Source organism: Tachyglossus aculeatus, chromosome 5 (genome assembly GCF_015852505.1).
Source record: "Tachyglossus aculeatus isolate mTacAcu1 chromosome 5, mTacAcu1.pri, whole genome shotgun sequence".
NCBI classification, from domain to species: domain Eukaryota; kingdom Metazoa; phylum Chordata; class Mammalia; order Monotremata; family Tachyglossidae; genus Tachyglossus; species Tachyglossus aculeatus.
Window position 1 is genome coordinate 96946576 of NC_052070.1, and position 15003 is coordinate 96961578.

Sequence of the window (15003 nt, forward strand, 5' to 3'; positions counted from 1 at the left end):
CCATCCGATAGTTGCCTTTCTTGACATCATGAACCATTAGGATGATACCTCAGTATATCATACTATCCCGAGCACTTAATACAGTGTTTTGCACATAGTAAGTGCTCAATAAATGTCAGTGATGATGATATAAGATCCCTAAACTTTTGTTCTAGTGATCCATTGCGAGACTTTTGTCCAAGAATTTATCCAAATCATTCTTGAACTTCCTGGATACTTTCAACTTGATGTTAGAAGTTGAAGTATGACCTTCCTGTGGGTAAAAAAAAAAATTGTATGTTCACCACCTGCTGAGTAAAGAAGCATTGATGCTTCCAGACTCTGTTGGCATATGACTTTGACCCAATACCCTTGTCCCAAGAGGGAAATCTTAAAGGAAAAAACAAGTTGACAAATGGTATGCCTTGCTGCGAAGGCAGTCATCTTGGTTTGACCTGTCCATTAGCAGGAAGCTTTGAACAGACTCCTAGGAAGCCATATGAGATTCCCTGGGGAGAGACCATCTTTCTGAAATGACCCGATACAAGAATTTCTGGCCCAAGCTCTTCTACTTGTCAACCTCATTATTTCACCCCAATCTATCCGAAGTCCGAACAGGCACCTCGAACCACTGGGCCGAGAGACAGATGACTGTGGGGGGAAAGAAGAGGACATGAAATTTTTTCAGTCTTGAGAACCAAATGTTTGGATTGGTTGGTCCACTATTAACTGTATTTGCTATTCAAGCAGGTAAATCAATCAATCAATCAATCAATCAATTGTATTTATTGAGAGCTTACTGTGTGCAGAGCACTGTACTAAGCACTTGGGAAGTACAAGTTGGCAACATAAATACCAATCAATACCAATCAATCAGTAAAACTAGAGCCTAATGAATTGGGAGCAACTGTGAGTTGGGAATATGGGAATCACAAGAGGCCAAGAAGCCTCTTTTTGCATGCTCATCTCCAAGGGAGGGAAGGTTAGCGTTATCTAGGTTGTGCTGTGCATGGCAATTTGAGATAGCTTTGCAAGTGTCCTTGAACCAGGCTTCCAAAACTTCTTCTCTGATCTGCATCCAGAACGAGGTTAGGGTGTGATTCTTCAATAAGCACAAGTGCCCCCAGACCTGCAAGTTGGGACAGTGTGGCTTAGTGGAAATAGCACTGGCCTGGGAGTTAGAGGACCTGGGTTCTAATCCTGACATTTTCACTTGCCTGCTGTAAGACCTCTGGCCTCAGTAAAATAAGAAATACCTGTTCTCTCTCCTTACTTGGACTGTGAGTCCTGTTTGGGTCAGGGACTGTGTCCAACTTGAGTGCTTAGTACAGTCATGACATTTAGAAAGCCCTTAATAAATACCATAATTATTATGATTAAGTTTGGTGCAAGGAGAGAAGGCTGCTGTGAATGAGGAATTTTAGCTTCTTCCATATTTACTCAACCCATTTTTCATATAAATGAAGCAGCATGGCCTAGTGGGTGGAGAACAGGCCTGGGAGGCAGAGGTCATGGTCTCTAGTCCCAGTTCTACCACTTGTCTACTGTGTGACCTTGGGCAACTTACTTCATTTCTCCATGCCTCAGTTACCTCATCTGTAAAATGGGGATTGAGACTATGAGTCCCACATGGGACAAGGACTGTGTCCAACCTGATTTGCTTGTATCCACCCCGGTGTTTAGTACAGTGCCTGGTACAAAGTAACACTTAACAGATACCACAATTATTATTATTATTATTAGCTCCTGAGCATCCATGAACTGGCTTTTGTGGAGGTCCTCCAGAAACTCAACCATATGCACAGGAGCATAGTATAGGCATAGACATCTGTCAGCAGAGCAAGATCTCAAGCTGCCATCAGGAGCTATGATGAGGCAATACTAATAATATATAATAATAATAATTATGATATCTGTGAAGCTCTTACTGTGTGCCAAGCACTGTACTAAGCACTGGGATAGATAATAATAATAATAATAATAATGATGGCATTTATTAAGCGCTTACTATGTGCAAAGCACTGTTCTAAGCGCTGGGGATATTACAAGGTGATCAGGTTGTCCCATGGGGGGTTCACAGTCTTAATTCCCATTTAACAGATGAGGGAACTGAGGCACAGAAAAGTTAAGTGACTTGCCCAAAGTCACACAGCTGACAATTGGTGGAGCCGAGATTTGAACCTATGACCTCTGACTCCAAAGATGGTGCTCTTTCCACTGAGCCATGCTGCTTCTCTAATACAAAAATAAAAATACAAAATACAAGATACAAAAATAATCAGGTCCCACATGGGGCTCACAGTCTAAGTAGGAGGGAGAGCTGTGTGACTAATTTATTTATTTTATTTGTACATATTTATTCTATTTATTTTATTTTGTTAATATGTTTTGTTTTGTTCTCTGTCTCCCCCTTCTAGACTGTGAGCCCACTGTTAGGTAGGGACCGTCTCTATATGTTGCCAACTTGTACTTCCCAAGTGCTTAGTACAGTGCTCTGCACACAGTAAGCGCTCAATAAATACGATTGAATGAATGAATGAATGAATGAAAGTCATTTAACTTCTCTGTGCCTCTGTTACCTCATCTGTAAAATGGGGATTAAGACTGTGAGTCCCACGTGGGATAACCTGATTACCTTGTTTCTACTCCAGCCCTTAGAACAGTGGTTGGCACATAGTAAGCGCTTAACAAATACCATCATCATCAACAACAAGTGAAGTGACTTGGCCAAGGTCACATTGCAGGCAAGTGGAGGAGCCAAAATTAGAACTTGGGTGCTCTGACTCCCAGGCCCAGGATCATTCTACCAGGCCTTGCTCAGTTTCCACACCACCATTGTTAAGTGTAGTGGAAAAGGACCTGGACTATTGTTACGGCAAAGTCTGGGGGAGGTACATAGAAAGGGGAGGAGGTATGAGGGCTCGCAGGGCTTGGAATATTTTTTAGAAATTTTTTTAACTAAATTTCATTCAGGCAGTAAAAGATGAGTGCATTTCGGTAGGCAGAAACCCCTGAGGGTGCACAGCTGTGACGAGCTATAGTGGGCACCTGTCCCATACAGATTGTGAAAGCGTGCAAGCAATTCTCTCTCAGGAATCCTGTACAAAACTCAGTAACTCAATAGAGAAGCAGCATGGCCAAGTGAATAGAACATGAGCCTGGGAGTGAGAACGACCTGGATTCAAATCTCTGCTTCACCACTTGTCTGCTGTGTGACCTGGGACAAGTCACTTAGCTTCTCTGAACCTCAGTCACCTCATCTGTAAAATGGTAATTGACTGTAAGCCCCATGTGGGACATGGACTATGTGCAACCTGTTTTATATCTACCCCAGTGCTTGGAAAAGTGCCTGGCACATAGTAAGCACTTTGCATACCATTAAAAAGAAAAAAAAAACCCTCATACTCATGACTACCCGCTGTCAGCATCACCATCTAGAAAGCACTTTACAAATACCATTAAAAAGAAAAAAAACCCCTCATACTCATGACTACCTGCTTACTGTCAGCATCACCATCTAGAAACCAGTACTTTATTTTAATGTCTGCCTTCCCAAGTAGACTGAAAGTTCCTTGTGGATAGGATTGTTTCTACCAACTCTGTTACATTGTACTTTCACAAGAGCTTAGTATAGTGCTCTACACATAGTAAGGTCTCAGTAAGTACCATTGATTGATTGGGAGTGGGAATAGGCTCATGAAACACTTTGATCGAAGTTCTGCTTCTGCTGTAGTGGTAGTGGACTCTGGATTTCTTACCCTCTTTTGCCCACTAATTTGTCCTCTTGGGACAGAAATAGTTGAGATATATAGGCAAGGCTGGCTTCAGATCGTGGAGGTGACTGGCCAGTGATTCTCGGTTTCCTTCGTAGGCTCCTCCTCCCTCTCCCATCCCCTAATTGTAGGGGGTCCCTCAAGGTTCAGTTCTTGGTCCCCTGCTATTCTCCATTTACACTCACTCCCTTGGAGAACTCATTCACTCTCATGGCTTCAACTATCATCTCTATGCGAATGACACCCAAATCTACATCTCCTCCCCTGTTCTCTCTCCCTCCCTCCTGACTCTCATCTTCTTCTGCCTTCAGGATATCGCTAATTAGATGTCCTCCCACCACCTCAAACTCAACATGTTCAAGACAGAGCTCCTTATCTTCCCTCCTAAACCCCGTCCTCTCCAAAACTTTACCATCACTGTAGATGGTACAACCATCCTTCCCATCTCACAAGCCTGTAACCTTGGTGTCATCGCACTCTCATTCAACCCACATACCCAATCCATCACCAAGTCCTGTCAGTCCCACCTTCACAGCATCACCAAGATCCGCACTTTCCTCTCCATCCAAACCGCTACCACATTAATACAATCACTCATCCTAGTCCCTCCTGGATTACTGCATCAGCCTCCTTTCTGACCTCCTAACCTCCTGCCTCTCCCCACTTCAGTCCATACTTCACTCCATTGCCCAGATTATCTTTCTACAGATGCCTTCAGGGCATGTCACCCCTCTCCTCAAAAATCTCCAGGGGTTGTCTATCCACCTCCCTATCAAACAAAAACTCCTCACTATTGGCTTTAAAGTTCACCATCACCTTGCCCCCTCCTACCTCACCTCCTTTCTCTCCTTTCTCTCCTATATTCCCAGCCCACACATAACCTTGGTGTCATCGCACTCTCATTCAACCCACATACCCAATCCATCACCAAGTCCTGTCAGTCCCACCTTCACAGCATCACCAAGATCCACACTTTCCTCTCCATCCAAACTGCTACCACATTAATACAATCACTCATCCTAGTCCCTCCTGAATTACTGCATCAGCCTCCTTTCTGACCTCCCAACCTCCTGCCTCTCCCCACTTCAGTCCATACTTCACTCCATTTCTACAGATGCCTTCAGGGCATGTCACCCCTCTCCTCAAAAATCTCCAGGGGTTGTCTATCCACCTCTGTATCAAACAAAAACTCCTCACTATTGGCTTTAAAGTTCACCATCACCTTGCCCCCTCCTACCTCACCTCCTTTCTCTCCTTTCTCTCCTATATTCCCAGCCCACACATGCTGCCCCTCTGGTGCTAACCTTCTCACTGTGCCTCGATCTCACCTGTCTTGCCACCGACCCCTGGCCCACATCCTACCTCTGGCCTGGAACTCCCTTCCTCCTCAAATCCACCATACAATCACTCATCCCCCCTTCAAAGCCCTACTGAAGGTGCACCTCCTCCAAAAGGCCTTCCCAGACTATGCCCCACTGTTCCTCAGTTCCTCCTCCCTTCCATGTCACCACGACTTGCTCCCTTTGTTCTTCACCCACTCCCCATCCCACAGTACTTATGTACATATGTAAACTTCTATAATTCTATTTATTTATATTGATGCCTGTTTACTTGTATTGATACCTGTCTCCCCCCGCCACCAGACTGTGAGCCTGCTGTGGGCCAGGATTGTTTCTCTTTATTACTGTAGTGTACTTTCCAAGCACTTAGTGCTCTGCATACAATAAGTGCTCAGTAAATATGACTGACTGACTGACTGAATGAATGAATGAATGAATGAATGAATAAGAATAGGAATGTTTCCATCTGTGGGATCAGAGACCTGGGTGGGTAATGCCATGATCCTGGAATAAGCCCAAAGGTCAGAGGGAACCCAGAGAAACACTCTAGATTGTAAGCTCTTTGTGGGCAGGGATCATGTCTATACCATCCCTATCGTATTGTACTGTCCCAAGCACTTAGTACAGTGCTCAGCACACAGTAAGTGCTAAAATAAATACCACTGATTGATTGGAAGTGTAAAATAACATCCACATGACATGCTGTATGTGAACATAGGGCATCATACTGAAGAGTATTGTACAGAACGTTCCATGTGCAACCAGAATGAGGTAATAATGATGGCATTCATTAAGCTCTAACGATGTGCCAGGCCCTGGGCATCTTGCAGAATGGCAGAGGAGGGGGAAATGTCTGAAGTCAGCCCTGGATACAAGTACTATTGTTAAATGTGAGTCTGTTTTGCACTCCCCTGGATTCAAGGCCTGTGAACAGTCATCTCATCTTGTATAAGTGAGGCAGGTTGCTCTGCCTTTGTAGTACGTGTTTGGAAATAAGGTATCTCTTTCTCCCTCTCTCCTTTTTCTGTCTCCCTCTTCCACTTCCACTGAGAAGAGTGTGGGCCTGGGAGGACCTGGGTTCTAAACCCAGGTAGGGGGAGGAGGTGTGTGGGAGGGGAGGCAAGTGAGGAGGTTGTGGTCGGATAGAGGGATTTCAGAGTTGGTGAAGGTAGAGATTTTACAGTGGCTAGAGACGATGAGATCGAGTGTGCGACCACGTTGGTGAGTGGGTGAGGCATGGTAGAGATGGAGGTCAGTGGAGTTGAGGAGGAATCATAATTTACTCATAATTGGCTCTCAATCCAAACTGTTGATACTGACACTGAGGAGTTGAAGTATCCTAGGCATTGCCCAAATTTGGGAATCAAATTCTGGGACTTAGAAGAAAATTCCCATAAATCCTGGTCTTGAGGGCCTACTGGCAATCATACTGGATTAGCCCCTCTGGCATGGAAACTTGAAATGTGAGGACAATGTCACATCCACCACGGCCTCCTTCCTGAGGCCGTCAATGTCATGTCTACCACTACTTCCTGCCCTTGGCCAGTACACTAATCTTTCCAGAGGAGTTAGCTAAATAAAAAGCTATCTTGGTACCTTTTTCAAATACAGAACAAATCAATGATAATAATCATTTCTACTTGAGATCTGTTCTCCTGATGTGTCCCCTGTGCTAGAAATACCTGATCTCTCCTCAGGAATCAGGACAGTGTTTTTAGGATACAGAGTGTAACTCTGTGAGCCAGATAGAATGAGGGTATTTGCTAGGTGTGAGCCTGAAAGAGCTATTGAGAGGTCTGTGGCAGAATAGGCAGGATGTGCTTGTCCTCTTAGGAAGAAAGAGATTTGATAAATACAAGTGCTATTGCTGAACGAGAGTCCTTCCCACACTTCCACGTATTCAGTCTGTAGAGAATAGGTACCTCATTTTAATACGGGAGGAACGTTTTGCTGAGAACATTGCACTGAGTTCAATGTTGATGATAAGGGTTGTTGGAAACTGGGAAAAAACCCAATTGTTCAAACTTGGTTTCTATCTGTGAGCTTAACTTTTTCCCTCCATAACTACAGTCATCACATCTAACATTCATTCATTTATTCAACTGTACTTATTGAGAGCTTACTTTGCAGAACACAGTATTAAGTGCTTGGGAGAGTATGATACAACAATAAGCAGACACATTCCCTGCCCAGAAAGAGCTTTCAGTCTCTTTGTGGTCAAACCCCAACTACTTCAATGCCTTCTCTTAAATGGACACAGCTGCTTCACAGATGGGGGAGGCTGGGCAGAAGTGAAAATTTCAGAGCCGTGTTCTTAGGGCTTGGTTTGATATCTTTAGGCAAATTTCCATTTGGCTAATCCCTTTCTAGTTACCTATGTACAGTTGTGGTTGTATCAACCAAAAAGTCTTTTGGTCCTTCTGTCTTAATACATTTTGTTACATTCACAACAAGGATAATACTCTCTGTCCCAGAATTAGCTGCATTTTTATGGATAGGTTATACAGGTTATAAACAGATAATATAACATTTTGGGAAGCTTTTAGGATAAACACTGCCTACTAAATAAGCAAACTACAGTTATTCTGTCTTTTTAAACAAGCATTCCTACTTTTCTATATTTTCGATTTCTGCAACAGGCAGACTTTCTATTGTCGACATTTGAGGGCTTCAAACAAAAGTGATTAGAGAAATGCAAAGCAGAAGTGAAAAGCAACAGATCTGTTTGCTAAGTAAGAAGGGCACCATCCACCAAAGAAAAGAAGCAGATTAATAGCTGCCTTACAGCAAAAACAAATGAACACAAAATCTAATTTACAAACCTATTTGATTTGCCATGTAAGCTGTTCACAGCTGATCTGATTGCACCTCTGCCTCCAGAATTCCTGCAAGACAAAGGAAATGCATTATTTATAAACCTGGCTCCTCTTTGTAGATCACTGTTCAACAGTCAAGAGAAAACCCCATCTGAAGAGAGGCAGTGCAGAAAGCAGGACTCATTCTCACCTCTCTGCACTACCAATGTCATCTTAGGAAACAGTTTCTCACGCTCTAGGTTGTAGGCATGAATGAGATAATGGGTCAAGCTAACTTCTGTCAGGGAGCCATCATCATCATGATCATCACTGGTATTTACTGAACACTTACTGTGTAAGCAGCACTGCACTAAGTGCTTGGGAGAGGACAATACAACAGAGTTGGTAGACATGTTCCCTGCTCACGAGCTCGCAGTCTAGAGGGGGAGACAGACATTAATATAAATATAAATAAATAATTTATAATAGAAGCAGCATGGCTCAGTGGAAAGAGCCCGGGCTTTGGAGTCAGAGGTCATGGGTAAAAATCCCAGCTCCTCCAAGTGTCAGCTGTGTGATTTTGGGCAAGTCACTTAACTTCTCTGTGCCTCAGTTATCTCACCTGTAAAATGGGGTTGAAGACTGTGAGCCCCCCATGGGACAACCTGATCATCTTGTAACCTCCCCAGCACTTAGAACAGTGCTTTGCACATAGTAAGTGCTTAATAAATGCCATTAAAAAAATAGATATATACATAAGCCCCTTTAATTTTTTAATAGTATTCGTTAAGTCAATACTTATTATGTGGCAAGCACGGAACTAAGCACTGGAGTAAATACAGCATGATCTAGTTGGATAAGTCCCTATCCCACAGTCTTAATCTCCATTTTACAGATAACTGAGGCACAGGGAAATTTAGTGAGTTGTGCAAGGTCATACAGCAAACAAGTGGTAGAGTTGGGATTAGAACCCAGGTCCTCTGACTCCTAGTCGCATGCTCTTTCCACTAGGCCACACTGTTCTCTGTCACTTCCCACAGGATTCTGTCCACTACTCAGTACAAGGCAAGCTTTTATAGCAATTATTAATGAGCTGGAGTGGTTCCAATGCCCAAAGCCTAGCGTTGGAACTCCCCCTAGAGTTCTTTAGCAAACAGGCATAGTTTTGGATGCTTCTCATATACCTTTCCTCCCTAGCTCACAAAGTGGTCCTCCACAGAACACTTTAGTCCAGGACAGCGATAGGCCCATTTTACAAAACGGCCCACCGAGTCTCGGCGAGCACACGTACTTTTCTTCACAGGTATGATGGGGGCATACCTGAGAAAAGAACCTGAAAGGACCAACTTCTGGTCCATGTTAATGATGCTCTTTCCAAAAAATAAAACCAGCTGGAAGATGAAGACAGAAATGTCTTGCCCATGTACTTAGCAGCTTTAATGGAGGCTGAATTGAGTGAGAACAGGTAAGAGGAGCGACTTATACTCCACAATGCCCTATGGGAGATTTAACTCAAGAAGAAATCCAGAAATGGCTTAGTCAGCGAATACTTCTTCCTGGAGGCATGTAGACCCATCTTGACCTAGAGCTTCCATAACATACTTCAGTTGTAAAATCTCCACCAATGGAGTCTACAGGAAAACCAAGATCAATCAATTAATGACATTTATCTAGTGCTTACTGTGTGCAGTTAGAGAAGCAGCGTGGCTCAGTGGAAAGAGCATGGGCTGGGGAGCCAGAGGTTGTGGGTTCTAATCCCAGCTCTGCCACTTGCCAGCTGTGTGACCTTGGGCAAGGCACTTAACTTTTCTGGGCCTCAGTTCCTTCATCTGTAAAATGGGGATGAAGACTGTGAGCCCCACATGGGATAACCTGATTACCTTGTATCTACCCCAGTGCTTAGAACAGAAGAGTGTTTGGCACATAGTAAGTGCTTAGCAAATACCAATATTATTATTATTATTATTACTGTTCCCTGCCTTCAGTGAGCTCACAGTCTACAGGATAGGGACCATTTTCCCTACCATTTTCCCTTGGTCCTTGGGGACCAAGCCGTCACCAAAACCTGCCGGTCTCAGCTCCGCAACATTGCCAAGATCCGCCCTTTCCTCTCCATCCAAACCGCTACCCTGCTAATTCAAGCTCTCATCCTATCCCGTCTGGACTACTGCACTAGCCTTCTCTCTGATCTCCCATCCTCGTGTCTCTCTCCACTTCAATCCATACTTCATGCTGCTGCCCGGATTATCTTTGTCCAGAAACGCTCTGGACATATTACTCCCCTCCTCAAAAACCTCCAATGGCTACCGATCAATCTGCGCATCAGGCAGAAACTCCTCACCCTGGGCTTCAAGGCTCTCCATCACCTCGCCCCCTCCTACCTCACCTCCCTTCTCTCCTTCTACTGCCCAGCCCGCACCCTCCGCTCCTCCACCGCTAATCTCCTCACTGTACCTCGCTCTCGCCTGTCCCGCCATCGACCCCCGGCCCACGTCATCCCCCGGGCCTGGAATGCCCTCCCTCTGCCCATCCGCCAAGCTAGCTCTCTTCCTCCCTTCAAGGCCCTGCTGAGAGCTCACCTCCTCCAGGAGGCCTTCCCAGACTGAGCCCCTTCTTTCCTCTCCCCCTCGTCCCCCTCGCCATCCCCCCGTCTTACCTCCTTCCCTTCCCCACAGCACCTGTATATATGTATATATGGTTGTACATATTTATTACTCTATTTATTTATTTATTTATTTATTTATTTATTTATTTTACTTGTACATTTCTATCCTACTTATTTTATTTTGTTGGTATGTTTGGTTCTGTTCTCTGTCTCCCCCTTTTAGACTGTGAGCCCACTGTTGGGTAGGGACTGTCTCTATGTGATGCCAATTTGTACTTCCCAAGCGCTTAGTACAGTGCTCTGCACATAGTAAGCGCTCAATAAATACGATTGATTGATTGATTGATTGATTGATTGATTTTCTAGGAGCCACATAGTTTTACAATGACTCCAGCTAAACGAAGTTGTCAGGCTCTCCAGAACTAGTGATCGTATGATTTGAGTATGCAGTTGTGTTTGAGCCAACTTTTAGAGGTTAACAAAAGGCAGGCAGGGTGGGGCGGGGGGGTCTTAAAGTCCTAAAGTCTTTTAAAGTGGTTTGGGCACTTTTCTTGAAGGCAGTAGCAATGTGGTTTCTCCAGACAGATGATAGAAACTAGAAATTCACTTCTCAGAGATATGCAGAATGGACCTCCTTGAAGCCACACTCTTGACATGACATCTAAGGGCCCCAGCTGCAACTGCAGAGAAGCTGTTTGTTCATTCACCCATTCATTTGTAATTTTCAAAGGCCTTACTTTTTTTTTAATGGCATTTATTAAGCGCTTACTATGTGGTGTGTAGATGCCTGTCCCACTTGAGAGCATACACTAAGAGAGAAAAATACAGGCCCTGACCTCAAGAAGCTTTCAGTGTAGTGGGGAAGACCAGGTAAGTAATATGTCTACTAACTCTGTTATATTGTATTCTTCTAAGTGCTTGTATAGTGCTCTGCAAGCACTAAGCACCCAATAAATATGATTAATTGACTGGTAGGCAGGAAGCACATACAAATGGTACTAACAGGAGAGAAATCATTAATACAATTGGTAACCACAAAGGTAGCCCAAAAAAGTGAATAGCTAAACCTTAAGCATATTGATACTCATCCCATCCCCAGCCCCATGGCACTTGTTTACATATTTCTCTTTTCTCCCCCTTCCCCTACCTGTAATTTATTTTAAAGTCTGTCTCCCCAACTAGAATGTAAGTTCGTTGTGGGCAGGAATCGTGTCTACCCATTTTATTGTACTGTACTCTCCTTCGAGCCTGGTACAGAGCTCTGCATACAAGAAACACTCAGTAAATATAACTGACTCATATGCTTATTCATTCATTCACTCAGTCATACTGATTGGGCACTTACTGTGTGCAGAACACTGGTCTAAGCACTTGGGAGAGTACAATACAACAATAAACAAACACACACTAAGGGTGGCTAAGGTGTGTGTGTGTGTGTCTGTACTTTGTCCCTAGTTTGAGGATCTGAGCGGAAGGAAATGTGACCTGAGAAAAGGAAGAAAGATGTGATGGAGTGGGAAGGAGAAAGGAAATTCCCAGATTATCTTAATTCCCAGGAGGAAATTTTGCCTGGACTTCAAAAGTCATCAGCAATGTGGAAAGTAAACTAGTCCAGACAAACCCTGTTTTTTTCAGATCAGCCTTTTGGCTCAACTGGCAACCTGGAAGTCTCTTGCTGATGTGAGCTTTCCTAAGAGGTCATATTTACCACCTAATTCTGAACACAGTGTTTCTGAAGCAAGTTGGTTGAACATCCCTATTCAATCGTATTTATTCAATCGTATTTATTCAGCGCTTACTGTGTGCAGAGCACTGTACTAAGTGCTTGGGAAGTACAAGTTGGCAACATATAGAGATGGTCCCTACCCAACAGCGGGCTCACAGTCTTGATCCCCTATGTGCTCTGGGAATCAAACCAAGTTATAGAAAGTCCCTACAGGAAGAATTTAAGGTTTACTCAGTCTGATTGCTAAGATGAGAGAGTCTGGAGACTGAACCCCTGAATTGCTAAGGAAAGGGCCCTTATGTTTTCTTGGCACTGTATGTCCTAAGGCAAATCTTCCAGCCCTGGTTCCTCAGTCTGTGAAATAGGAGATAAATATCATTGCCCAAGGCCTCTGAGATATTTGGTTAATCCAAGTGAACTTGCTAGCACTATTTCTGTTGCATGAGCTAGATTATAAACTCCTTGAGGGCAGAGATCATGCCTACTATGAGAAACAGCATTGCTTATTGGATAGGGCCTGGGCCTGGGAGTCAAAAGGACCACAGTTCTAATCTCATTTCCACCACAGTTCTGTTGTGTGACCTTGGGCAAGTCACTTTTAACTTCTCTCTGCCTGTTACCTTATCTGTAAAATGGGGATAAGAATGTGAGCCCCATGTGGGACAGGGACTGTGTCCAACCTGATTTACTTGTATTTATCCCAGCTCTTAGAACAGTGCTTGGCACCTAGTAAGTGCTTAACAAGTACCATGATTACTATTATCACTATTATTATTATTATTATTACTAACTCTGCAATATCCTCCCAAAACTTTGTACAATGCTCCACACAAAGTAAGGGCTCACTAAATACCACTAATAGACTGGAGACACTGATGTTGACCCCAAGGCAATCCCACAGGAGAAAATGGGCTTTTGAAGATCAGTAACTCTTTGCAGTCCTGAGCAGATGGGAGATTGCTGTAGGACAGAGATTTCTTCCAAAGGCTTAGCTAGAATGCAGGAACTGGGGACCAATGAAGTATGGATCAGCTTCTGCACTTCTTTCATCTAAAACCAGGATTTTTTTTAATTTTATGGTATTTGTTAAGCACTCACTAAGGGCCAGGTACTAAGTGCTGGGGTGAACACAAGCTAATGAATTTGGACACAGTCTATGTCCCACATGGACAGATGAGGTAACTGAAGTACTGGGAAGGTCACTCAGCAGAAAAGTGTCTAGCAGAATTAGAACCTAGGTCCTTCTGACTCCCAGGTCCATGCTCTATCATCTAGGCCAAGCTGCTTCCCAGGTGAGCAATATTGCTATTTTGGTTTGGTTTCAGCAGGGATAAGAGGAACGAGGGGCGGAAGTTATGAGGCAAGAGTTAGGATTTCTTTCTATACCAGCTCATGTAAAATGGCAAGTTAGCATGGGCTATCCCATGAGGGAAGATTGGGAAACAAGAGAAATTCGTTCAATTTTTGATTTCGCCATTTGCCAACGCTCAAAATTGGAGCCTCCAAGGCTTCTTCTACCCAAGCAAATTGATTTTTCTTGCTCTTCCTTTGACCCATCTCCCCTTTACTGGATTTGAATCAGTTATGCAATACAGCCAGTCAGAGAAGAGAAAGCCCTACTTCTTCAGCACACTGTGCAACTCTCTAGACTATTCTCTGTGGCAGCAAAGCCAACAGTGGATGACCCTCTTGTCTTTAGTGACCAGTTAATTTTCCCCAGGAGCCATGTGAAATAATTTCACTATGCTGGTCCCCAGGTTCTGATCGACTCTGCTGTACCGTACCCTCTCCCAAGTGCTTGGTACAGTGCTCTGTACATAGTAAGCACTCAGCAAATACTGCTGATTGACTAACTGATCAGTCAGCTCGGATCAGTCAACTCAGGACTGGGAACCAGGAGATCTGAGTTCTAATCCTGGCTCACCACTTGCTTGCTGGATTACCTTCACTTCGCCTCTCTATCCCTTAGCTTTTTCATCTGTAAAATGGGTATTCAATAAATATCTGTTCTCCACCCCCCGGTTAGACAATGAGCCACATGTGGGTCAGAGACTGTGTCTGATCTGACTGTATTTTACGTAGTCCCTTGCTTAACACAGTGCTTGGCACATAGAAAGCACTTAATAAATATCTCAATCATTTTTACTTTCATTACTCCACTGGCTTTCTCATAGTTACTAGAGAGCTTAATTAGGGCTCATCTCCCCCGTTTGTTCCCCACTGTGGCCTGTTTGGAGTTTACTATTTGTCTTAATATTGAGGAACAATATCACTAGAAGTCAGTAGCCTTCCATGTCTAGAAACATTCCCTGATATTCAGTTACATTTTCCTCTGGTTCAGCCTTTATCCTAGTTAAGCCAGTCCTGGGCTCCTGAGGATAAGCCTTCACCTTCTTCTAGGAAACAGGGCCTAATGTCGAATACATTCTGACTCTGGACCAAAGACTCCCTGGAGCAGAGGCTGCTGGGAACCATCACAGTTTCCTCCCAGTGAGGCTGGCTGTCTCTGCTGTCCACAGAGAAGTGCTTGCTCTCTCTGGGGCCAGAGGAAGAGCAAGATCTGAATCAGGTATTGGATGAAAACCCGGGGGGATCTGGTTCAATAAAGAATTAAGCTTTGGAATTTCCAACCAGGGGCAGCAGATGGGAACAGCTGGATAGAGGTTCTCACAGCTGCCCAGGGACATACCGACTTCTTAAGGCAGCTTCTCAATGACGGCAGAGTCCTGCTGATAAGATGCTTCTTTGATGAGAAGCTGTATCTAAAGTCACTGGTGGGGCACCT

At 44.0% G+C, this 15003-nt stretch overlaps 1 protein-coding gene across 1 annotated transcript in view; it reads right to left on the reverse strand.

Moving 5' to 3' along the window:
- ST8SIA2 (ST8 alpha-N-acetyl-neuraminide alpha-2,8-sialyltransferase 2) overlaps positions 1-15003 on the reverse strand; it is an 84100-nt gene that overhangs the window by 39208 nt on the left and 29889 nt on the right. Inside the window, exon 2 of the mRNA XM_038746949.1 lies at positions 7915-7977. Coding sequence (XP_038602877.1) covers positions 7915-7977 — 63 coding nt within the window. The remainder of the gene's footprint in view (positions 1-7914; positions 7978-15003) is intronic.